The 27,937-nt window shown below is 38.7% G+C and overlaps 1 protein-coding gene across 3 annotated transcripts in view; it reads left to right on the top strand.

The window, feature by feature from the left end:
• The window catches only part of LOC131678608 (transcription factor hamlet), a 290,300-nt gene that overhangs the window by 248,949 nt on the left and 13,414 nt on the right, over nt 1–27,937 (top strand). For all 3 annotated transcript variants that reach the window (XM_058958826.1, XM_058958825.1, XM_058958827.1), the window contains exon 7: nt 19,542–19,698. In XM_058958826.1, the coding sequence (XP_058814809.1) occupies nt 19,542–19,698 (157 nt within the window). The remainder of the gene's footprint in view (nt 1–19,541; nt 19,699–27,937) is intronic.

Below are 27,937 nucleotides of genomic sequence, written 5' to 3'. Positions count from 1 at the left end.
GACGCCCAGATCGTAAGGAAAATGTCGCCGGCATCAAATTTCACGGGGATTTGTCAGCTAATGAGAATTGATTTTCCAGCGGCCACGCTTGGTGGTAGTTTCGTTTAGACTGCGCGCGACATGCTTTCGTAATTGAGATCTTTCGCTACCTCGGTTATTGTTGCGGTTTAGCCGATTAAACTATTGAGTTGGTGGTTCGAAGTAAACCATGTGTGCACACTGAAACTGGGGAGCTTTGAGGGGAATAAAGTCTACACCAATATGGTCAATGCAGCATTTTTAGTATTCTCATTTAATTTTTACTTAAAAAAATAATCATGCTCTAGAAAAATGCACATGAAAATGCTTCAAGCGAAATTTCTTTCTTGAATATGGGTGTATTGCAATGTGTTGAGGACTTTTTTCATATTTATCTTCCGGCATCTGTTCGCTCTGAGTGCCTATCATCGACGCTAGAGAGGTGACTCTAACGTCTGAACTGTCCATCACGTTCTATCCTATCGTTTAAATTTAGGTTGATGTGTAGTATGCCCCATAAAAGTAACTGGGGCAAGATCAGACTCTGAAATAATTGCAAGCGCCTGTCAGTAGGTCCGATGGAAGTTGTTGATTTGTAAAATTGTCCCATCCGGGATCTACCAGAAACGCTATCCCGTGAGTTTCTTCTGTGTCCATTAGACTGACCAGGAAAATAACGTATTTTTGAAAAATCAATCAGCCCACATCTGAGTTGATTTCTAGTCTCACCAGGAGTCTCTGCTCCAAATTTGAAACAAATCGGACAAGTCTAGCTACCGGACCAACGTGTTCGGAGCTTGTATGAGATTTTTCGACAATTTACAAGGTGAAAACCGCTGAATGCACTAGTTTATCACTGAAAGTGAAGATAAGAAAGATATTTTTTTTGTTTATAACTTTGTCGATGTCGCAGATCAATCCAACTTCCTTATGAAAAGTTATTAAACTTTTACTAAAGTGATGTTTGAGTTTGCAGTTTTGCATGGAACCAGAGAGCGCGTGGCGAGAAATCAGCAGTCGATCATCACGAATTATATTTTTTCCGAAAAAATGGTTTAGTTTAGCTGAATAGTTTGTTTAGAAGAATTTTGGTACATAATATCACTCATCTATTAACTAAATTTTAGTTTAGTTAAAATGCCACTTAGTCCATTTTCTCCATTGAAAAAGTCGAAAAATTCCATGCAAACTTCGAATACGTTGCTCGGGTAGCTGGACTTGTCCGATTTAGTACAAATTTTGACCAGGCACTCCTGGTGGGACTAGGAATCGACTCAGGGGAGGACCTATTGAGTTTGCAAAAATTCGTTTTATTTCTGTGTAGTCTAATGTACAGCTACAGAAGTTCGCCATTCCCTCGTTTAATATCTTTGCGGTAATATGGATTCAATACCGTAATTGCATGGTCTATTACCGAAGAGGTAATAGAATCTTCTTTTTTCCCTTTTTAATAGCGACCACTTGAGTCAATTTTCATCTGTTGTGATGCCATTTAATTAGCAAGAAACTGGACGGTGAATTATAGTTTTCAATATTAAGAGCCAGTCTACTTTCTACTTCTGCCGCAGTCAGACGTACAATCGAGCCAAGTGAACAGCGGGCCTCTCGATCTAGTGTGCATTGTCTCGAGAACAAAGGAAATATCGGATTATTTTTGTCATCACGAAAAAAGTTGACGAAAAAGCTCTACTCCGACCCAACGCAGCGGTCGTTGACTTTAAATTTTGTTTAAAACGACCGAGTTTTAGTGAAGTGGAATGCCTTCTGAAGGTAAAAATGCAACTTAGGCTTGCGGAAGTCTTGTACCTTCAGTATCATCATCTTCGCAATGTAGTGTTAATATCATTCAACACGTTAGCACAAGCCGAGCGTTTCGTTTTGAAGAACAACTTAAAACACGTGGTTGAAAGTGACAACGTTGGAATTAAGATTCCCGTATACATTGAGAATGATTATATAGATGTAAGGTGAAATGACCTATCACCTCGTACCCCTCCTGAGCCAATTGCAAAATGCATGTCGCAATACGGAGAAGTAGAATCCGTTACACCTGATACTTGGAGAAACTTCTTCCCGGGTACTCCTAACGGCGTTTTTGTAGTGAGGATGCGGGTTGAAAGGCCTATACCCTCCTACTTGGCAATAAAACTCAATACTCACGGAACTACAATTATGCAAACTACGCTACGTACCCATGAGGGGCAAACTCCTACGTGCAAGTATTGTAATCAGACAGCTCATCATGGACAACCTTGCGCGGAAGATGCAGAGGAAAATGCATCTCAACCGATTGCCAACTCATCTACGGCAAACCAACCTAAAACAGAGTTTTCAATACCAATGCCTGAACCACAAACGATGGCCAAATTTGTGGCAGCTGTTCAGACCATAATGACAACCTCAAAAGAATCATCCAGCACCCCAAAAGCAACTGTAAGCAACATCGGCAACGAATGCAGTAACAATGACGACGGATTTACACTGATCAACAATAAGTGCAAGAAGCAAGGGAGAACATCTGATCCCGGACACCAAGCCAGCTTCGACCGGGACGTGAAAAACAAGAGAGAATTAAATGACCCCCCTGACGCTGTTTGCCAAACGAACCTCGCGAAAAAAAGTCTCCGCTCGCAATAAAAAGTTGCGCGCACGAGATCCAATTAATTCTTGTTTGTATTTTTATTTTTACATGTATTGTAAACGTATAAAAGATCCACGGCTCCGTTAAGCTACCGCTATGAGCCGTGTCAGATAAACGAATTAAAAAAAATATTAAGAGCCATAGTACTCAAAGAAGAGCAAGGAGTTGAAGGAAGAAAGTTTTAGAAAATCGTGGAGTAGGGTTATATTAGCGAGCTTTGAAAACGACGGTGACGATATTAAGCTTTCTACTTCTGCCAGCATGCAGCAATCAATGAGAAACAGTTATTTTAATTTAGTGGCCATTGTCGGAAGATCAAAAGAAATTGTTTCCTTTAGTCCTGCCGTGATAAACAAGCGAGATGGGTGAGTCGCAGAAGTAAGAAATGGGACTCTAATCAAATAAGGTGGCTATTGACTTCCGATCTTTTCATATCGAATATTTGCAATATGAAATACTTATGAAGGTTAAACAAGTCGAATTTGTCCAGTTCCATCATGTCAGGCATACAGCATTGATAACGTGAATTAAATTAACCCAGAGAAAATAATTCTAAAACACGTGGTTTTGTGTAACAGCGTAAATAGCAAGATATCTGTTTATACGGATAATGAGAAAATCGAGGTGTGGCTTCATGATCTGGCATCGCGTACTTGCTATGTAGCTATAAAAAAATTGCGTACATAGAAGTGGAATCCGTGCTGGAGGATACTAGGAGAAACTTCTTACTACTTACTAATAGTGATTTCTTCGCGACTATGCGGTTTGACTTAGTCATTCCTTCCAACCTGAACCTACCATAATAATAATAACCTACCTGGAAAAGATTGGCAAAATTCTGACTGCTTTTCACGCAATAATGACAACGGCAGAAGCTGCATCCAGTACCACAAAATCAGTCAGCACTATCAGTGAGGAAACTAATACTAGCGGAGGTGGATTGACACTCGTAATCCGTAAGTGCGAGAAACAAAAAAATAACATAAGATCGTGAGCATCAGGGCAGCATTAGCGATAGGGTTCGTCGCGGTTGCGGTAATTACCGCAACCGCGCGGTATTTACCGCACCCACCCCGCAAAATCTGCGGTGCGGTGAGACACTTTTTCCCGCAGATGCGGTGCGGGAAAGAGCTTTTACCGCGCGGTTTTACCGCAACCGCACCGCAAAAAAAAATTATGAAGTGATAATTTTGATTATTCTAAATTGATAAACAGAATGCTATTATGAAAAAAACCTAGCTGTGTCCGAAATATTTTGACGCTATTATTTTTACGACATATTTTGGACTAGTTATTTTAACTTCTAAGTATAACTTCACAAACTAACCATTTCAAATACATAAAATGCAAGATCCAAATAGAGACAAAATTTTTAGATCATTTGAAAACAATAAATTTTTACTCTTAAATCCAATGTAAAAGTGCATCACTTCTCTCGATTTCTGTTGGAAATCGTGAAATTATGAATCGTTTTCGATATCAATTTTTCAACTGTGAATTTTGACTAATTTAAAGGAATTAGAGATGAACTAATTATGATGGGACTTAAGCACAACACAAAGAATATAATTATCTTCATCAAACCAAACGAATTTGGAGTAATTGGCAGTATAGGATATAAATGTATGAAAGCGTCCAAAATAAGGAGGTCCAAATTAGGATGACTATTTTATCATTCGTTCATCAACATCGTATTTCTATCTTCTTTGATTGCTGTGTAAATTCAATGTGAATTTGTCTGCAGTCAATTTTATTGGACTCTTTCTCAAAAAGTATGCTACATAACTTTTTTTCGCGTACTTCCATTCAAATTTACTATAATTTTCTACCAAATTAAGTCCTAATATTTTTCGGTTAAGACTATTTTGTAGCTTTTTTGAAGCTTTTGTTGCCAAATACCACATAGTTTGACTCCCGTTCACTTCAATTGAAGTTTTTGCCATTGGCTCATTGGGAAAATATTAGAGGAAAATATATTAAATGTTAGAACTTTCCAACTAGCCTTTAGAAAATTACACTTCATTTATTTTTAAAGGGAGCAATCTTAGTTTTTGAATGATAATACATCTGTTTCTTGAAGAATGCGGAAGTTAGAGTTTTGGGATATTTTGTCCGTAAAACCCCCTATTTTTAAAAATCATTTCTGCTGTATGCTACAAATCATACATTTTTTGCAGTTTTTCTAATGTTCAATAATTCTGTGCCGGTTGAAACCGACTCCTGATTAGATGTATTGTATAGAGCAATTTTTTTTCGTCAAATATGGCGTCGTTCTTATTAATGACATACAATATGTTTTTATTTCACTGTATTGGAATATATGCGCTACTATATAGAATTACTGGTATTTCAACCTTAATTTTTTTTTGGTGAAATTCCTTTAAGAATGAAAGGTGGTTTACTACGTAAATGCGAAAATCATCCATTTCATTTTCATATGTCAAAAACATTGAAAATATGAAAATTTAAAGAAAAAAATATGCAACTTAATTTCTTATTACATTTTTAATCCACATTTTTCAATTAACTGAAGGGTTGCTAAAATAAAAGTTTTCCTATTACTGCAGTAGAACGTTTTTGAATGTATAATGTATGCCTTAAAATCTACGGAATTTTATTAATAGAAAATGCAAGGGTTGATTTTTTTCATAAACATTAAATTCTAAGGAGTCTCTTAAAGTTAAATTTCGTGTGAATAAGAATAACATTTTATTATATATGTTTACACAAATGTACAATTTTTCAACACTATTTTTAAAAATAGAAAATTTTTACCACATTTACCGCATTACCGCGCGGTGCGGTGCGGTAAATAAAGTGCGGTTGCGGTAAGCGGTGCGGTTTTATTATTTTTTTGCGGTTGCGGTGCGGACAATCCATTTACCGCCCACATCCGCACCGCGACGAACCCTAATTAGCGATGACAACAGGGTCTTACAAGGTGTATTACAAGAAGATAGAAATGAATTGGTCGGTGTTAAGTCATACCGGACTAAGTGACAAAATATTGATTTCGAGAAAAAAAACTAGTTTAAAGTTTGAATCGCAGCAGCCTTTACATTATGATTGGAAAATTATTTTTGGCTTAATTCTTGTTTATTGTTACATATTTAAAATCCGGCAAAAGTCGGATGTAGCTGACGATATTCTTTATCCAGTGCTATCACTATCTCATTTTTGATGTTTTGCGACTTAGCCCGGTCTAACTTAACACCGAACAATTATTCTTAAGATGCCGTTAGCAAGGAATTTCGCGCATTATATCTGACTAATAACCACTAATATTCGTTTTTTTTGTAAAAGTTTGTAAAAGACCTGCGGCTCCGTTGAGCACCACTCTTTGAACTGTGTCAAACTAAAGTACCTCATTTTGAAATCCTCCTAATTTATCTGCCAACTAAATCGGTTTGCGCAATCGTTTGACTAAGCAAGCAATTAATCGGTTGAACCGATTCTGATGGGAGTTTTACAATGTGCGTTTGCCGACGTGACATCCGATTTTGTATGACCGACGAAATCTGAGGAATTTCACGAAGATCCGTTCGAAAACCTTTTAAATCGTGACCGACCATCTTAGATTCCGATAAAACTTTTCACAGTTCACCGGCATGGAAGACTAACTATTTTCCACAGTCAATAAGATTATTTTGACTCAAGAGCAATTTTTCAAAAGGGTGTAGACGCTTCTGCGTGAATAACTTTCTAAATTTTTTTGTTCGCTTGCTGTATTTAAACAGCAAAGCTATCTGAGAGCGAGTTACACGAAATGAATACTTCTGTACGAAAAAAATATACACTGAAAAAAATGTTTCATTTTTCACAAAACAAAAATTTTCGTTACAAATTTGCAAAAAAAACCCATTTTTTAATTTTTTATATTTTGTCAACGAAAACCTCAAGAGAAAAGAACAATTTGAATGTGATTGCATGATGGAGAACTTATCTGTAGAAAAATGTTTTTAACGACAACTTTATACATGTTTTTATATTTCGTACTTATTGGCATACAAAACTAATTTTATTACAGAATATGATTGTAAGTATTATTTCAAATCAAAATGTATTTAACAAAAATCTTTCAAAATGCGATAGTTGTCGAGATATTTGGAATTTTGCTCCAACAATAACATTTAATTCGTGCAATTACGCCATTTTCAACAGTTAGTCTCATTTCCCCATCATAAAATGTCAATAAACTAATGTTTATCGTTTTAAAGACGTAAACGAAACTTTTTAGTGTATTTGGATCATGGAGAAGCTTTCAATAAACATGTTTTCTTAACAAAATCTTTTGACATATTTTTATAATTCATTTGCAGTCAAAAATACAATTTTCTTTTTGAATATGATTCCAAACGTAATTTTAAATGAAATTGCCCATAACAATTTTTTTTGAAATGTGGTAGTTCTCGAGACATTTAAAAAAATTTTCAACAGCGCAATTATTTTATTTTATTACAATAGTGTTTTCAAAAGACCCGTAAAATTTCCTGTAATTTTCCCTTTAACTTTAAGGCGATTTTTTTTTTATTTCGATTATAGAGGTTTTAATCTTAAGGTCATTCGCCTCTTCGGGTTAGAAAAATCTCTCTTGAAAAATTTCTAACCCTGTGTGCGGAGTCGGGACTCGAACCCAGGTGCGCTGCGTACAAGGCAATCGATTTACCAACTACGCTACGCCCACCCCCGAGGCGATATTGTTAATCATTTGAAAATTACACGAAAACTACACGAAATATTATTCAACCATAGGGTCTGATGATTAAACTAGGGTGACGAGTCTATCTACGCCATGTTTCTATTATCGTTGCACAGTGGTCGGAAACGCCAAAAACGTGAACTTAATTCACTAGAGGCCAAACCATCGAATATATTCACAGGGTGTCTTTGGAAGAATTGTTCGTATGAATATTCCCCACAATCTGATAACAATGGAAATTAGACATGGCTTACTATGATCGAACTAAAAAATTAACTTTTTATACTGACGAGATAGAAAGTTGGTGTCTTCGACAAAGTTTTAGAAATACTCATAGTGAGGAATTTTGTTGAAGAACTTGAGCTTGTAGAACTAAACCCAAGTAACCAATAAGCATTATAACGTAGCCTAATATCTGCTTTAGATCCACATATAAAGCTGTCCTAAAAAGCCGTGAAGCCCTAAATACTTATTTAATGCTGATATTATGCCAGAAAAGGCGAAATATAGTGCTATTACTGTGCGGAGATTGACAGCTCGGCTCTGCAGTACTAATGCTAATATATAGCAAAAGCGTACAAATGTCAAATTTGAAAGCCTTATATTGGCATTACTAATGCTATTAAAAAGCTTCAGTTGGTTGTCATTGTCCGCCATGGTTTTAAAACCATTTCGTATGTTTCCTTTCGGTATGATGAGCAAAAACGAAAAAATTTAAAATAAAATATTCTGTTTAAAACCGTAATTGACTCTGTTCTAATGCATTGTAATGAATATCCTTAATGGGTTTTCGTTCTCACATGATATGAATGTTTACGAAAATTACCTTTAGTATGTCTCGAACTGAGGTAACTTGCCTCGTCCTTCACGGTAAGTGCGCTGCGTTTGCTTCCTGGACTATATTGCATATGTTCGATTGAAATGAAATATGCCGAATATAATCTTCAAGAAGAGTTGCATAACAAATAAACCCACAGCATTACAATAGCATTATATCAGCTTTTTATATGCTCTATAATGGCATTAAATGCACTTGTAAAGCTTACATGCTTTAAAGATCCTTGAAGCATGTACGCGTTATATCAGCTTTATATACGCATATAGAGCAAGCTATAATGCTATATGTCGGCTGTGCAGTTATGCATTATTGATGCTAATAAAGAGCTTTATTGCGTTGTTAATGCTGTAATGGAGTTTCAATGCAACATTAGTGCAAATGTATAGCCAATACAGTGCAATGGCTTAATGCTTATGGTTACTTGGGAAGGTTGTCGATATCTAGTTTTTTTAATATATCTTTTTTCATTGTGACTTTTCGTGTAAACTATGTTCAAGACAAATGTGTAACTATCAAAACTACATCATATTGTCGAAGACTGTATGCAAAAATACTCATTAGTTTCAAAGTTATTTAAGATTTTTACATTTTTTTACACCAACTTCAACTACGTATAAGAAAGAAAGGTGCAAACCAAAAAAACACGAACAGGCACTTTTTTCACTGTCTAAACTATGCACAATAAAGCTAAGAAGGTTTGGTGCGTGGCTCTCTAGAACCCTATGCATAGGATAAGCTTACTTTATCATGTTTTTTTTTTACTTTTTCCATACAAAAATCAAAAAACACCGGCGGAAAGGCTCCCCGCAAGCAGTTGGCAACAGCCCCCTGGCAACCCTATACTATCATATGGAGTTTGACAGCGACCGACATATATGGGGCGTTATAGCTATAAAGCCCCAAACAAAGAATTATGTTCGGCACTATGCTCGATATTCAAGCATTCCGCACGACGTTTTGCATCTTGTGGGATGATTTAATATCATATCATTCAAAAAATCGACATTTTGTAACTAAATACAGCTTCTAATCATTCGGTTCAAAATCAATGTTTTGCTTTCATGGCAGTGATGCTGGCTGTACAGAGACGTCGTCCTTGACAGGGAGCTGGTTGGCAACGAAGGCCGTGTAAAAGTGCCCCAGTCACGGTTGGCGTTAAGAAGCCTCATCGCTACCGAACAGAAACTGTCGCCCTGCGAAAAATTCACAGCTATCAGAAATCGAGCGGGCCTAAATTGTGACCCAAAATAAACCACAAACCAACAAGTTGTTTTCAGAACCAGCCAATTATAAAGTATTATTATTATACATGAAATTTTTCATTGCCTTACAACCTCCCTCCCCCTTTCCACCCGGCTTGAATTACTATCAATCTTGATGATGCTGTGCGGTAGGGGCACTAATTTTGATTATAATGGAAAATTTAGGTTTGCGCGTTTTTTCCAAAAGTTTTTTAGCTGTGCTGTTTTCAAGGAAGTTGTAGTTGAATTCAAAATAAAATAGTTTATTTCTATTCTCAGAGATGGACCTTCCAACGAAAACTAGTCTGGCTCGCTTGGAATCGAATTGTATGGACCAACCACTGATTTCACAAAATCTGTTATTTTCAGTAATTGAACATTCTACACAACTAGTCACAACTATTTCCAATCAGCGCAAAAATCGAAGGTTTTTATTCAGTACAATAGCAGATTTTCACTTTTAGAAAAACAGGCAACATTCTGGCCGAAAATTTTGAAACGGAGCACCTATATCGAAACGTTAGAAAACGTTCGATATTTGTAAATTGAATCATTACACTAACCTATCTACAAATCACAAATAACTTTTGATTTTGTGCCATTCCACGTGAAAGCGACGGTATTGTTCACAAGTGGCTCACTTACCATCCAACGCTCTTGGCAAGCCACTTTCGGATGCTTGTAATAACAAAACTTCAATTCAATTCTTTGTCGATAAATTGATGGCCCTGAAAAGGGCCTTTTGTTTGGACATTTACTTGGAGCTGGTGTATATGGTAACAGTTTTGGTGCCATGGAAGACGGCGTGCTTGGCCAACTCTTCTGACAGCAGCAAATGGACGGCGGTTTGAATTTTGCGAGAGATGCTGCAAACGAACTGCTGCATGCTGATGCTGGAAACGAACTGAGCGTGAGCAACAGCATGCTGAGTTTTTATACCTGACTACAGCACAATGTAAGTTCGTCCTTTTTTGTGTTGTCCTCAATATGTGTTCGTCGTAGCTCCACCCCTTGGTTGGTCGACCACATATTTTTGATAAAGAACAAAATTGAAATTGTGTTTCCAATACGGAGATTATCGAACACTCAGGGTAAAGAGAGTAATGTAATACGGCACCTCGGTAAAATGTTTGAGAATTGAAACCTTTTTTGAATGCGTCTAGTAAAAATGTTTTCCACTTCACTCCAGTTTGTTTCTGACCATATTTGCAATTTGCGTAGTCCACCGGAGGAAAGCCTCCCTGCAAGCAGTGAGCGACGAAGGCCGTGTAAAAGTGCCCCAGTCACGGTTGGCGTTAGGAAGCCTCATCGCTACTGAACAGAAACTGTCGGCCTGCGAGAAATTCACAGCTATCAGCAACCGTGCGGGCCTAAATTGTGACCCAAAATAAACCACAAACCAACAAGTTCTTTTCAGGACCAGCCAATTATATTCCAGTAAGATATAAATGAAATTTTCATTTTCCATTGCATTACAACCTCTTTCCTCCCTGCGGGGGCGCAGGCAGTTTCCATTATAGTGGAAAATTTAGGTTTGCGCGTTTTTCCCAAAAGTTTTATAGCTGTGCTGTTTTCAAGGAAGTTGTAGTTGAATTCAAAATAAAATAGTTTACTTCTATTGTCAGAGGTGGACGAACGAAAATTGTCTGGCTCGCTTGGAATCGAATTGTACGGACCAACCACTACTTTCAAAATCCATTATTTTCAGTAATTGTACATTCTACAGAATTAGTCACAACTAACGGAGCACCTATATCGAAACGATAGATTTTTGTAAATTGAATCATTACACTAAACTGTCTATAAATCACAAATAACTTTTGATTTTGTGCCATTCTACGTGAAAGCTTGTGAACAATACCGTCGTTCACAAGTGGCTCACTTACCATCCAACACTCTTGACAAGCTGATGCTTGTAATAACAAAACTTCAATTTCATTCTTTGTCGATAAATTGATGGCCCTGAAAAGGGCCTTTTGTTTGGGCAGTGTTCGAAATTTACTTGGAGCTGGTGTATATGGTAACAGTTTTGGTGCCATCGAAGACGGCGTGCTTGGCCAACTCTTCTGACAGCAGCAAACGGACGGCGGTTTGAATTTTGCGGGAGATGCTGCAAACGAACTGCTGCATGCTGATGCTGGAAACGAACTGAGCGTGAGCAACAGCATGTTGAGTTTTTATACCTGACTACAGCACAATGTAAGCTCGTCCTTTTTTGTGTTGTCCTCAATATGTGTTCGTCGTAGCTCCACCCCTGCGTTGGTCGACCACATATTTTTGATAAAGAACAAAATTGAAATTGTGTTTCCAATACGGAGGTTATCGAACACACAGGGTAAAGAGAGTAATGTAATACGGTACCTTGGTAAAATGTTTGAGAATTGAAACCTTTTTTGAATGCGCCTAGTAAACACGAAACTGTAAACAAACACACAAATAATAACTTTTTATTTTGTGTCATTCTACGTGAAATCTACGATATTGTTCACAAGTAGCTCACTTGCCATCGAACGCTCTTGGCAAGCTACTTTCGGATGCTTGTAATAACAAAATTTCAATTCAAGGAAAGCCTCCCCGCAAGCAGTAAGCAACGAAGGCCGTGTAAAGTGCCCCAGTCACGGTTGGCGTTAGGAAGCCTCATCACTACTGAACAGAAACTGTCGCCCTGCGAGAAATTCACAGCTTTCAGCAATCGAACAGGCCTAAATTGTGAGCCAAAATAAACCACAAACCAACAAGTTCTTTTCAGGGCCAGCCAATTATATTCCAGTAAGATATAAATGAAATTTTCGTTTTCCATTGCCTTACAACCTCTTTCCTTCCGGCTTGAATTACTATCAATCTTGATGATGCTGTGCGGCTGGGCACAGGCAGTTTCCATTATAGTGGAAAATTTAGGTTTGCGCGTTTTTCCCAAAAGTTTTTTAGCTGTGCTGTTTTCAAGGAAGTTGTAGTTGAATTCAAAATAAAATAGTTTACTTCTATTGTCAGAGGTGGACCTTCCAACGAAAACTAGTCTGGCTCGCTTGGAATCGAATTGTACGGACCAACCACTGCTTTCACAAAATCCGTTATTTTCAGTAATTGTACATTCTACAGAATTAGTCACAACTATTTCCAATCAGCGCAAAAATCGAAGGTTTTCATTCAATACAACAGCAGATTTTCACGTTTGAAAAAACAGGCAGCATTCTGGCCGAAAATTTTGAAACGGAGCACCTATATCGAAACGTTAGAAAATGTTCGATTTTTGTAAATTGAATCATTACACTAAACTGTCTATAAATCACAAATAACTTGATTTTGTGCCATTCTACGTGAAAGCTTGTGAACAATACCGTCGTTCACAAGTGGCTCACTTACCATCCAACGCTCTTGACAAGCTGATGCTTGTAATAACAAAACTTCAATTTCATTCTTTGTCGATAAATTGATGGCCCTGAAAAGGGCCTTTTCTTTGGGCAGTGTTCGAAATTTACTTGGTGCTGGTGTATATGGTAACAGTTTTGGTGCCATCGAAGACAAACTTTTCTGACAGCAGCAAACGGACGGCGGTTTGAATTTTGCGGGAGATGCTGCAAACGAACTGCTGCATGCTGATGCTGGAAACGAACTGAGCGTGAGCAACAGCATGCTGAGTTTTTATACCTGACTACAGCACAATGTAAGCTCGTCCTTTTTTGTGTTGTCCTCAATATGTGTTCTTCGAAGCTCCACCCCTTCGTTGGTCGACCACATATTTTTGATAAAGAACAAAATTGAAATTGTGTTTCCAATACGGAGATTATCGAACACTCAGGGTAAAGAGAGTAATGTAATACGGCACCTTGGTAAAATGTTTGAGAATTGAAACCTTTTTTGAATGCGCCTAGTAAAAATGTTTTCCACTTCACTCCAGTTTGTTTCAGGTTTTATTTGCAATTTGCGTACTGAAATAAATCATAATTTAGGGTTTAACCCAAATTGCTCTCCAGGGAGAAACAGTCCATGAAACAGAAAATGCAAACTTATTCTTTGAAATGAGTAGTGGCCCTGAAAAGGGCCTTTTTTATAATGATACAAGTGAGTTCTACCATACAATGTGCGTCCCTGCCGCTACAAAGTATAGACGACATTCATTGAGATTTTGCACTTCGCGCGTTCAGTATAGGTCACGGCATCTCGGATGACATTTTCCTGCACACCATCAGCATTCGTAGATTAAATCGGAGATGCATTTTACACCACCACGACGAACCAGACGCCGAATGGCAGATTTGGTGATTCCCTGGATTTTATCACGAAGAACCTTGCGATGACGCTTGGTACGGGAACGCAAACATGATACCGCTCATTGTACCGTCCGGACGAGCATGTTACTCGTGTGGTAAGCGAGCACCCACTGATACAAAACAAGCTCGCGTGACCTGTATATATAACATTCCCGTATGTAATGAAACGCTTACATGCTCCTTTTTGACGGCTCTGCGTGGGATATGCTGGCAAATTGCGCGTTTTCCTCGCTGTTTCCGAAGGATTTTCTGAAAATCCTTGTTTTGGTTTATTTATAGTAGTCGCTGTAATTCCGAAATTTAATACGAAATACGTGCACAAATTTCCGATCAGATAGTGCAAAAATATTGCGATTTCGTCCAGTAGAACGGAAGATACTCGCATTTCAAACCTGGGAAAATTTCTCAACTGAAATTTTTGAAACGGGACCCCATATTGAAACGTTAGAAGTATTCTACTTCAAAATTTGATCACATTGTGTCCAATCCCGAAGTTGTCTGTCTCATTACAACAAAACATGTAAAACGACCTTCAATCATTAATGTGGATATTGGTCCACAATATAACCATGCTAGTTGTTAAATCATCATGAATAGGCCGCCATTTTGAATTTCTAATTTACGACGCAATTCAAGTTTCGTTTCCTTGGAAATATATGCCTATTTAAATATGCATGCTATTAAATGCTAAATTTTCGTGAAAATAACACCATATTGGGATGCAAAATGACGACGAATAACAATTTTTAATCTCTACACAACTTTTCGATATCAAAAATACCCTTGTTTCATGATATTTTTTACCATTAAAACGTTATTGAATACCAGTAGTATTGAATATAGCTCGCCATTTCAGATCTCTTCAGAATATCTTGAATATACCGTCATCTTAAATTTTGATCTGCTATCATAGGTATAAAAATAGCGGAGGCTATTAAATTTCCTTTTACTTTCGATTTTTGGGCAGTTTCCCATACCAAACATACCCATATTGAAAACTTCCTGATGATAAAACATTATGAAAATGTCGCAATATTGAGTTAAGGAACGCCATTCATGACCTCGAACATAATTTATTTGAACAGAAATATTTCTGAAGACATTTTTTCAATTACCGAAAAGATACCTTATATTATAAAGAAATTTGTTTAGAATTCTTAATAAAAATACTAGCAGCACTAGCACAGCCGATAAACATCAACCCGAATACACAACCGCAACACAACCGAAGTTTGGTTTTGTTATTCTCGTGTTTCCTTCCCATACTCGTGCACCGGTAAACGAAAATCAAAACCAAACCGCGGTGCTGTGTAAACGAAACTCGGTTTGGTTTTCGTGTCTCGTATAAACACAACCAGCGATGAGACCGCACACAATGTAAAGGAAACATAAACACTTGTGAACATTTGGTTTACCGTACCGGTACTCAAACGGTATTTTCCCACCTCTGAGCAGCGTCTGCCATCTTTGTTCAACGCATTGAGTCAAATGGTAGCGCAACAATAGGGACATTCGATTCGAGTTTTCATTGCGCTCAAACGCGAGAATTCCACTGTTTTCAGCGCATTTGTGTTATTATATTGGTTCTAAACAACGAAGCAAAGCTGTTGATGTCAATTTTTACGCATTCCATTGATTGTAGGCCGAGAAATTAATGAATTACTGAAGCACCCTGTTTAGTATGGTGAAAATTGTCACTTTACCCTATATACATTTTTTCTGGAACTAATCGTGACAACGGTCGAGATAAATTTATCGATTATTTCGATTTATTAAATATTCGATAAGCATAGCTGTAAATCGATTAATCGAATCATAATTTGACATCCCTATTTCATATTTTTCTGACTAATTGAATTATTTCGGATCTTACGAAAATGGCTGCAAGAAATAGAACTTTATTTTCTGATCTTTCCATCGTCACATTGTCCGATCCACAAGGGAGTTACAGAGCCCTTCTTTTTTGCGTTCTTTGTCAATGATGTCTGCAGCAAATTGACTGCTTTTAAAGTTGTATGAGCTGACGACCGCTCTGCAAAAAATCTGGGAGACTGCTAATGTGATCAATTGGTGTGAAAAAACGGTATGAATATCAACTTTGTTTGAATACACCACACATCACTCTGCTTCCCGATACACTAGAATATGGAATTACCGTCTACGTACGTCTATATATTTCAGCGTTCACATCACATCAAGTGGGTTCCAGATAGCTTCGGGATTGCACTCCTCTGCTATATATATTAGGAAATACTTCTTCATATGATGAAAATTGGAATAACCCATTTTGTGCTTGAATGTCTAATTTTAGTAAAATAAGGAATTTGTCTTTCAACTTGTCTGATCCATCTCATAGCAGACCGACTTAGCTGCCCTATTGATAAATTAATGTAAAGTTTAGTTTTTGTCTTTTTTATGAATTTAGATGATTTCCTAGCGAACTATAAGATGATTTCTGATGAGCATGAAGGTTAGAAACAAAATTGACTTGTTGCGATCTGGGTTTCGTAGGCTACGAATGTCGAATGTGCCAAACTATGTACAGTGTACAAGAGTAGTGAACGATAGGTTAGACTATCATAAAAAGCATTTTTAGCTCTGCCTTTTATTTAAACATATCAATAAATCATTGTATTATTCAAATTTGGTATCTATTCAATTTGATTTTTCCATTTGTTCAGAGTGCAGATATTATTTTTTTAAAAGATTTTGAGAATTAATTCAGAAGACATGTACTATATCAGATCGAACCCTATACCTGAGATTCACGATATCAACTAATTTGGTCCCTCTGACTATCGGGTTTAACGTGTTAAATCTTTGATACGTGACAAAACCTAAAATATTTTTTTTAAACTTTTCCTTTTGTTTACTGATTGCTTCTAGTAAAAGAACTGTTTCGGTTTGCTTAATTTACCAGTCTAATTCCCACGCAATGTTACCAAAGAAGAAAACTCAAGCTCACATGATCAATCGAATCCCCATTGCAAAACCGTCGCACGATCACCGAAACCGGCGGAATGCCAAATCTGCTATCGGGATGTGATACCGACTGGGTTCCAAAATGCTCACCAGCCAGTTCCAAGTTTCACTTTTTCTAAAATTAAAACCCTGTCATTTTTCCCGACATTCGGGCTGGCCACCGAATGAATGTCTGTGGAGTGCTGCTGGTCGGTTCACAGGAGGACCCACTTTGATTTAGATGTCAAAAATGATTGCTATATTGTTCACCGGGGCCACTCAATGCCGGCGCTGCTGATGCCAGACTTTTGATTTGAAGGGGCTGCGGGTGCAGAGTGCGAGTGACGTCTATCGGGGGCATCAGACATCAGTCCGTATGGAATTGGTGCCCGGGGAAAGAAAGGGCATTTCGCTTCCTGATCGCGAAGGTCTCTCTGTCTCTCCAGTCGGTCGCTACAAACCTCGACAACTGTGTATTTTGTTATGCTGCGATGATTGATATTAGTCGGCTTTTACGTGTGCGATCAGCTCCGTTTTGGAATGTGCTCCAGTCTAAATGATAGTGTATGTCGTTGCCCATGAACAGCCGAGAACACAGCCTGGTGTGACGAACGATAAAAGCTTGTCGGTTGGTTATGTGTTACGCATCGCGTTTCGGTCACAGATCACTATTATTTTCGGTTGAAACGAGAGCGAAAGGAGATCGATCTTCAAGATATGATCGCGGGAGGCCTATTGGGCGTCAATCCTCGGAGCAGATTTGTTTCATTTGGGAACTGTCGGTCCGACGGAGAGAAAGTTAGATTCGTGGATTAAGTTTTGTGCTCTTTTGTGTCACTGAAGGACGTTGCGTGAAAGTAACCGCGACTCCTTTTCGGGCTACTGCCAGAACTTGATGATTGATTGAAGCTGAGACCACTGGTCGTGAAATTATGCAATGTCTGGACATAAACCAAGATCGTTTCGATTTAGGATCCAGCAGAGAAAAAAAAGCAATTTGGGTAACATGCCCCAAGATCCAATCGCTCTCGGCCCGAACAAGTCCTTCGTTGATGTCATTGATCTATCGCTGACTAAAACAAACATTTCAAATCATTATTCTAATTTTTACCCCTTCCATCTCCCCGGGGAGGTCTCGCGAGGGCAATCGCCCGCGACATAAAAAAATGATCACCAACCATCTTCTAGCTCTTGCCGGGTTGTCATCTGTCTGTTCTCCGAACTCGCGTCTAGGCGATCGTTGTCGCGATTTGTTGCGCCCACACTCCCGATCTATGCGACCTGATTCACACAATGTAGTTCATAAACGTTCGGTCTCGGTACCAGAAGAATCTGACGACAACGACGACGTCGCGACGGTGACGATGGTGGTTGCTGATCACATTTAATGAAAATGTCACATAACTCATCGCACTTGCGGGCACGAGTATGTCGCCAAGAGCCGGCCGACGAGCAGTGTTGCGCACCACACGATCGTGATCCTTCCCTCGCGCACCACTCGAAGACGAACAATTAGAGGCGTGAATAATTTAAAATATTAATAAATCTCCTCCCGAGTGTTGCGATTCTAATGCTATGCGTGATCTTCGACTGTACTATACAGCAAAAAGGGACGGCGATCGCCATGTTTACCAAAGGCTTAGATATCCGGTTGTTACGGAACTTACTGACGAAAGCCACGACGCGTAATTAATTGCACTAATTGTGAGCGCTATTCGGATTGCACTTGAGTGGGCGTGGTGACTGGAAGTTGTGACCAACACCTCTCTCTCCCTCTCGCCACGATCGTGATCAACCGGGCACAAATCTGGACTGAGCGTGATTTAATGGGTGATATGGGTTCACTTCATCGTAAATTACAGCGAGATTAGAAATGACATCCGGAGGTCGAGTCAAAATAAAGGTTGTGAGATAAAAATTTGCTCGAGCCGTATATCATTCGGTAGAATGTGTTTGTCCAATGCTAATGGTCCTTTACTCATCCTGTAATAGACGACGACCTGTGTTGATGCGGTGGAGCGATAAAAAATTTATCCAGTGAACTATCTGACACAGTAATTGGTCGCCTAATGTCATCGCGAGCCTCTGATGGTGGGAACTTTAGCACCTGGGAATCTTGCACTTGTTATCTGTTCGTCGTTTTGTTGTTTTGTTGTCCATTCAGTTCGTCCCTCCAGGTTTGTACGTTAGATTGAGGAAGGGACATCATCATTATAGCACCAACAAATTGTTGCGGGTAGTCAGCCCATCACATTTGCATACATTACTAGTGTACCTTTCGATGGATGGGCTTGAACTAATGAATAAATAATCAATACAAGGATTGTAACGATGAACCATTCTTGGTTCATCGTAATTTGAACCCGAACATAAATATTCGTTGGGTTGTTTTTAACAGTCAATTGCCACCCAAAATGCGAAGGGGGGTGTTACTGCTAGCACTTGATTAGAATGTCAATTGTGACCTCCTCGCATTGGAAAGGTCCATTATTCTGAGAGAGGCGTAACTGTTACGTAATTTACATACACACGATCTACGCAGGGGCGGTAATGGGATGAAAATTATGTTTCGATTACAACGTTGTTTTTTTTTCATTTTGTCGTGCGACAGCACACGAAATCCTCCCACAGTTGACGTGTGAAGCGTCGATTACAATTGAAAAGGTCGCTTCGGCATCGGCATCGAGTTCGTTGGGGTCCTCTCGCGGTTCTTAATTATGCATGATACCACCCACAATAGATGCGGTTGGCATTTCTAGATTTCGTGATTTATCGTCCCGTTGTGCCACGTTAATTTTTATTTGTTTGTGTGTGTGTTTGTATTTGTTTGAGTAGGTTAATGTTTTATTATTTTCTGATTTTTCCTTCCCAGACTCGACGATCATTTGGTGATCTCGCACCATTATCCGAAGAACGCCTACCGGTGCGAGCTCTGTCCGCGAGCGTACTGCTATCGACCGTCACTGCTGCGACATCGTGCCATCGTACACGGCGAAGTAAAGCGATATCCGTGCGAAAATTGTCCGAAGGTAAGTTCAATTCGAAAAATTCTTAAATATATGCTGTGAGTTGACTATCTTCAGATGATTTTAATGTTAGAGTGGCGATCAAATATAAAATTGAGCACTTTTTAGATAAACCTGGTTCCTATTTCGTACTGCCTGATGATCGGGTTGATAGCTTCTCTTTACTTTTATTAAATGCAACGAAATTGAATAACACGTTGTGTATTGAATATATTAACTATATTGATTATTGTTGGCAAAGTGAAGACTAAGTGAAACAAAAGACATGAAAAAAAATTGAAGAGAGCGAATCAGTTATAAATTAGTAAACGAATTTGCGTTTCGACTTCGTCTCATCAGAATCCGACACTAAATTAGTAACAAGACTAAGCTAGCGCCGGATTGACGCTAGCTCCAAAAACAGAGCCTCTAATTATGTTCCTGAGCAAATGTTTCGATTTCGTTAGTTCTCGTCATCTCAACGAAATCGAAACATTTATTCAATTGAACATCTTTTTTGTGGGACATCACGCTTGACTGGGGGTTTCTCAGAAACACAATTAGTGTCTCCGATTTTGGAGCTGGCGTCAATCTGGCGCAAGCTTCGTCCTGCACTAAGTTTGTATCGGATTCTGATGAGACGAAGTCGAAACGCAAATTCCATAATTACTTTAGTTAGTCCCTTATGCGCCCCTTACGCGCAAACAATTTTCTCTTTGGTGGAGAAGAATTAGTTTTTACCCAATTTTTTCTCCAAATTGTAACTAGCTATATTTTTTTTATAAACATCTTATGATTTTAAGATAGAATGGTTATATTATTTGCAGAAATTTAATAATGCTGTCAATGCTGTAAAAGTCCCAATAGCACCTTCGTTTTTATTCTAAATATCTCAGAATAGGTTAATCGAAAAGATTTAGTGCCTTCAACAGATTTTTTTCAGAATGATCCCATTAACAGCCACAAGTATCCGAAATTACTTCATTTTCAGTTGAATCTTTTCCTTTAAATCAATTGGGGTCTCCTTAGTAATTGTGGTCGGCAGGTATTGGTCCTAGATACGCTTGCTAGACATGACCATGTGCCCACTGAAAAGGTAGAGAATTGTCGTTTTGTAAAATTACTACACGTTCCACATCTATCCCTAGTAACAATTGTGGTTCTGTGGTGCTCTTGAGGCCACTCTTAAATTTAAATTGCACTTGTTGTGCTATAAAACCTGAATTGTTACTTGGGATAGGTGCAGGAGGATTCCAGCGCTTCATATGTCCTCGCAACTGAGATAATGTTTCAACCTTTGTTGAACTGCTTGCCACTGCCGAAGGCGTCTTAGGGAAACAAAATTATAGTCGCGAGTTGAAGGATCCAAATAGGTAGGATCATCAGAGTGTGGTGTAATGGGCCGCGAGTTTAGGCACCTTGCAGCTTGCAAAAGTAATATTTGCAAATCCTCAAATATAACCAGCCAAGTACCTTTAGAAGATGAGTTTTTACAGAACGAGCGACTGCCCCCCATAACCCTCCAAAGTGAGATGCATTGGGCGGGTTGAAGTGCCATTGAGTTTCTTCAACTGAATATCACATGACAATTGGCTCATGATACTACTTCATCCGAAGATTCCGTATAAGTTTCGACAATGGATTCCTTGCCCCTCGAAAAGTTTCGTTAATTATTATTTATTTATTTTGTCTTCGGCATATACTGTACAGATTACTCTTAATGCTATTGTTACTGTCAATGTTAAAAATTTTAATTGGAGACTTATTACTAGATTTAGTTGTATGAAAGTCGTATATTAAAGCAGTTAAAGTTTTGTTGAATTTGCTTCAACATCTACCGGATTATTCCGACCATAGGCTGCACGGTGCCAAGAAACTCACAAAGGCGGACATTTACTTATACCACGAGGAGGAATAAACAAGATAGTCCTTGAAGAATTGTCGGGACAGTCAATATTGTTCCGTATCATGTCAAAAATAACGCTAATCTAGCAACATGCATCTATTATTATACGGCGGAGCTCGTATATGGTCGTTCCAAGCCAGTTTTCTGAGAGCAAATTTTACAGAACTTCTCTGAGCGCGCTTCAACTGGTAATATCAAACGGCGAGTGTGTTCCGTTTCACAGAACCCAAAGTTACAGGCCTTCGTCATTGTTGCAGGGATGTGATCGGCAAAACGAAATTTTCTGTCGAATAATTCGCAAGTCACGAATAAAACCCACCCAGGCTTAAAGGGTATATTCGTAACGCCTTGGAGTTGCCCAGTGTCCGTACATTTATCGAATTTGATCTGGATGCCATACAGCAAGCACCATTCCTCTATATTCGCTATATCATCTTGGAGCGTTCAGACCTGAAAAATTAAATGAAAGATTTTCAAATCATCTGCATAGAGTAGTTTTCCAGACATGATGCGAGTGCAGAGATCGTTGATAAAAAAGAGATTGATAAGTGGCCCTAGTTGACTTCCTTGCGGCACAACGTTTAACGTTTCGAATGCGCTTGAGCATGTGGAGCGAATTCTAACGAAAGCGGGTCGTTGTAATAATGCAGCCAGCTGGGTACCCATCCAGAATAAGCTAGTTGCTGATGCTTAAAAACAGCAATGTTTGGGACCCATTGTCGAAAGCTTTCGCGAAATAAAAACATTGCGTCCACTTGTTGACGCTTCTCGGCGTTTTTTTTACGTTTTAATCCTAAATATCTCAGAAAATGTTTATCGTAAAGATTTGGTGTCCTGGGCAGGATTTTCTAGAATGAAACAAAACATCCCCGCATATCTTTAATAACTTCATCTTGAATTGCATCCTTTCCGGTAAATCAATTGGGAGCCTCTTTAGTAATTGTGGTTGGCAGGCATAATTTCTCCACTGGACGTACGTGTAATAATAAGTGTCGCCACACTTAAGGAAGCTAAATGGCTCACGGAAACGAATGTCGGTATCGTGAGAAATTTATCGCTGGGATATTCACAGTATGGTAGAACGAAACAGACACCGGTATCGCGACAAATTGCGCTGCCAGAAAACTCTCAGTCGGAGTAGGATTAATATCCGAGTCAGTGTTTCAAAAATCACTCCAATCAGCATGTGTTGAAAAACTATTGTTTGACGAATCATTAAAATCCATGATTTCTTTACTCATGGTTTTTTTGGCTCCTGGGGAGTGAAAGCGACCAAGGGGTGAAAACAGGTTACTAGATTATAATTGCAGAATACAGTTTAAAAGCTTGAGCTCAATTTAGATTTTTGATTTTCATTTTTATCAAGCACAAAAGCAAAACAGAACCTTGGTACAGTTCGTGGTGAAACCTTCTTTTTCGATAGACCTCGCAGGTTAGCATTCAATGGTTAGCGTACTCCGCTATTACAGTAATAAATAGTACACCTGCATTGCATCCTTCCACTATGCATTTGAACTTTTGGATTTTTTCGCTCCAGCAGAAATAGTTTTTTTCATCGGATTTGAGATACGTTTCCCCGTGACTATTGTTATAATAATATATTTGTTTAAGAAAATTAAATTGAAAACAAAGGACTTGCTTCAATATATACGCACTGCTGGGATAATTGAGATATTAAATGTACAAATCTTGAAGAACTGTTAGCAAAGTTTGAAATTAAATTCGTTTTATAAGCGGCGATAGAATAAGAATCAATAAGCGGCGTGAACAGGAGGAGCCAAAACCAGGAGTGAAAACCTAAGAGTCAAAATTAATTTGGATTGCTTTGATTTTTTCGCTCTCTCCCAGAAACGTGCATAACAATGATTGCTTTCCACCGTTCCTTTGAAAACAGGCTCCTTAGAGTGCAATGTGTGGTTTATTTGAAACACTGATCCGAGTGGATCTCGTCAGAGCTGGGAGCTAAATGGCTCGAAGAAGCGGTTATCGGTGTCGGGAGAAATTCCTCCGTCGGAGAACTCTCAGTCGGAGTAGTGTGAGTTCAGGGTAAATAAGCTCATGGAAACAGGAGCTAAATTGCTTATGCAATCAGCATCTAAACGGCTCACTGAGACAAGAGCTAAATGGCGACGTATAAGAGTGAGGCAAGAAGCAAGAAAAAAGTCGAGAGCTAAATCAAAGATCAAAGGTCGACCCATTTCATGGACCAAGTGAGGCTCCGAGATAGAGCAGAAGAGAGAGGTGCGACGAAAGCGCAATGAGCTTCTCAATTGATGTAGTACCGTGGGGTAGAAAAGCGGAAAAAGAAAAAAAAGTGTCACCACTTGACTTGGTACCTTCGAATGAAATTTTCAGAATGAGTTGCTGAATAACATAGACTTAGTCAGAAAAAGAAAAGAAGAAAAGGGGGATTTTCGTACTCCCTAGTCCTTGTTTTAGATTATTTTGTATGAGACAAAGAATCATTACGTCCTTGTAAATGTCAACGACAGAAGTTTCTTAATATTTTGATAGACCCAAATATGAATCATACTACAATATTTGTTGTGGGAAATAGCATTTACAATATTTAGGATTTACACCTGCAAATTTATGTGTTGTTTTTGCTTGAGGCAAAAGCTAACTCAGGTTCTAACCTGAAGTATATTTCTGGTTCGCCAACATCGCCTCTGTTTTGCGTGAAACTAATTCAATTTCATCAAAAAACGCTTGTTTGAAGTAACTATCCTAGTTTCGTTCCTAGATTCTCAAACGAAAACGTCAGTAGAAACAATTCCAAGACTTCAAGGAATCTAAGGATTTTTTTTTAATTCTGACTCTGAACGGCTAAGAAATAGGGTTTTAAAATATGTAAAACTAATAAACCGTTGTACCATTTTAAATGAGATAACAGTAGAGCCCTTAAATAGTAACACACAAACCGGTAAGATTAATTTTAATTAATTTTACTAAACAATCTAAAAAGGGAACTGGGGAGTATTCAAGCCACACCCCCTCTTCTTTTCATTTTCTGACTATGTCTATGTTATTCATTCTGAAAATTTCATTCAAAGGTACCAAGTCTCAGCGATAACTATATGCTCATTTATTTAAGTTTAAAGTATCGGTGTCGTGGTGTACTGACAGTGTTGGAAGAAATAATGAATTTCTGCGTTTGGATTGAACCATAAGTTTTAAAATCGTAGCTAGTTACCGTCTTCGACAAAGTTGTTAGGCAAGGTTTGACCTATAGTTTTATAAAGCTGGTTTTTCATATTGAATGAAATAACGATCTTTATTAAAGTAAATGCAAAATAATTGATTTCCTCATATAAAATCCCATACAAACTTTGAACGCAATGCGCAAACCCGGGAAGCAACCGACCGCTCCCAAACTTTGCACAGGCATTTGGGACCACAAAAGGAACTCAAAAAGTGCTGTGCTGAAAATGTCATATTCGAGCCACTCTAATGGGCAAACAAGATGTTCAGCGATTTTGTTCTCATTCCACGAACATTCTAGTAGTAGACGGACAGAAAGTCATGTGTTGTTCACGACGGCATGCTATGAACCAAGATGTTTTCAGGGAGCAGATTTTCATTTAAAGCAAAATACTCGCTCAAGAATTATAAGAATACATATCTGAGGGATTTCCTCGCCGCGAAATGAACCAACGAAATGTTTAAATGATTCTGAAAACATGTCCGATACTAGTTCTAAATGAACAGCTGTTGTTGCCATGCAAAACAAGAATGAAATCTGATCTTTAACTGCTATCCTTCGTGGTCGTTAGTAAACGGGGCCAAAATAACCAACCCGTCTTAGTAAAAGGTCAAGATGCTGTAACACGAGCAGATGACAGATCACCCATAAACGGCTGTTGGACGGTAACGGAAACAAGTATTGCATCTATGAATAATATTTCTAACCATATTGCGTCCACCCAAAAGCCAGAAAGATTGAAGACACCGTTTTATCCTCGACGCACCCGATACGCTTTCACTTTTCTGTTGTATTTTCCATTGACCTTCAATAAGTTCCTTTTATAGTAGTGTTAGTGTTCATTCCGCTTATTGTAGCTCTTCGCTGATCAGGAAACCAACTTGCAGTTTCCTATCGTTTAGCTTTTTCTTCATATTTTTGAGGTGTCGAAACCAATATGTCTTTCTTTAGAGGAAGGTGTAGTTGAAAATTGGTTAAAAATATTCTTTGTAGAAATTGTTTCCTTCTTCCATCGCTAGACCCGCTACTGTACACCTCCTTTCAGCTTTCATACTCCACGTCAAAGGTAATTCCGACTTATCTGACCATTCCGAAGAGTTCGCGATATGAAATCCGCCGGTTTCTGGATACCTGGCACATGGCACAACCGTTCATTTTCTGCAAGAGTTTGAAGTTTTAAAACCCGGTTAGCTAAGGGCGCTGTCCATGTGGTAGGGACAGATTCTAGCCATCGTTGAATCGGTCCGAAAATGCTCGTCCTGCAAACCTCGTTACTGCTTTAAATCTAACCTCAACTTTAACCGTGGCAGGAATTTGATCTTTGAAGGAGCAATCCTTGACTCTGAAGTCATCAATGAAACCATTATCGCTTAGGGCGCGTCTGTGCTTTTCAAATAAAGACAGAATCCGTACGCCTTGTCGCTGACATTACAGAATACGCGAATCTCCTGATCAATCGTTTTTGGTAGCAGTATGCAACGTGGAAACCGGATCCCTTCCAGAGCTGGTAGTTGGGCGAGAAATCTTTTTCAATATGATTCTACCGCAGCTGTGAGAAAGTAGTCCCCTTCTAATGTTTCGCTTTTTCTGTATAAATAGCTTGGCCATTGTTATTGTAGCTCCAGCCAACCCCAAAGGGTCAAAAGTGTTGCTACGATGAAGAGTACCTTCCACTTCGTACGCCTTTCTGTAACAGAGAAATATTAAAATGAAGCGCTCATATATCGGTTCCTGGGAACCAGATGTGCCCCAGTGTTTTCACTGTCGGTAGAGGATCCAACTCTATTGCGTAGTCCCTTATCGCCATATTTTCTTTAGGTATATTCTGAAGAACGGCTGAACAATTAGAGGCACATTTCCTAGGGTGGAATCTTTCCTTGTGCATCATGGAAACTAGTTTTCTGCTTAAATCCGAAACTGAGTCCATGTCATCAGCTCCCGAAATTGGATAATCCATGTAAACGTCCTCTCGTGCAGACTTAGTTGCAAGAGGGTATTTGTGCGCTTCATCTATCGTTAGTTGTCGAAACCTCGCACGGTACTCCGTCCTTTTTCACCTCACAATCAAAACCGTTCGGACTAGCTCACTGTCTACTAGCAACCATGTGCTTTATTTTGCAGAGTTTATAGTCGGACCGATTCTCGCCGCCGCCCTTTTAAAAAGCAAAAGTGCCTAATACCTAATGTAATACGGCCATAGTTAGTTTTGTTCCACTGAATCGTACGCCGCCTTGAAATCCACAAACGGATGCTAAATCCGCAAGTTGAATTCCCAACATTTGTCCATCGGGCGCTGTTTGCTAAAAATAACACCGGAGACGCTGGCATCACAGAAAACGTGAATCTCTTGATCAATCGTTTTGGGGTAGCATGATGAAACGCGGAAATCGGATCAGTCCCAGAGCTGCAAGTTGAGCGTTAAATATTTTCCAATTTAATTCTATCGCGGCTGGGAGGAATTCGTCCCATTCTATCTGTTTTCTATTTTCACCTTAAATAGCTGGTCGCTCTAACCAGCCCAAAAGGATCAAAAAGAGTTGCTATGGATGGAAAACCAGGTTCTTCTAGCGCTCTTGGCGGAGTCCCAATTTTGTGCCTCTTTGGTGTTTACTTTGGATTACTTTTTTCAGTTCGACTTTCGAACAATTTAGTGTGTACATGGCAATGGCACGCTTATCTCAATTAATTCAACAGAAGGTGAATAACATTCAACTGAAACAAACCGGATAAACAGAACATTCATTCTGATAGGATGAAAGCTCATTCGTGATTTAAGAGGACCAGTAACATATCGTTACACTTCAGCTTGCTATTCCCTCATTTCATGATTTGTTGGTTACGGTGCATTTCATTAGATTAAATGTCCACCCATCCTTATGCGCAAGCGAGTGTTTTTATGATCTGTTTCTGTTCAAGGTTTTTACAAATTCTTCTTGCCATTTGATAAAAGATAGCGGTAGTATCCAGCCATACATCGAGTAAAGATAGATGAGCAACCCCTCTATTCGTAGTTTAATTTCATATAGATCCCGTAAATTCAATCTCTTCATTCGTATTCTTTGAGTTTTCACTTTGCGTCGAGCTCTAAGCCCGCTCATAATTGAATTCTCCAAGAAAACCCCAGATTATGGCAATAGCGATGCCGAACAAAAATT

The sequence above is a fragment of the Topomyia yanbarensis genome, chromosome 2 (assembly GCF_030247195.1).
Source record: "Topomyia yanbarensis strain Yona2022 chromosome 2, ASM3024719v1, whole genome shotgun sequence".
NCBI classification, from domain to species: domain Eukaryota; kingdom Metazoa; phylum Arthropoda; class Insecta; order Diptera; family Culicidae; genus Topomyia; species Topomyia yanbarensis.
The sequence above is the reverse complement of the archived record's forward strand: the minus strand, read 5'-3'. Positions and strand labels throughout refer to the sequence as shown.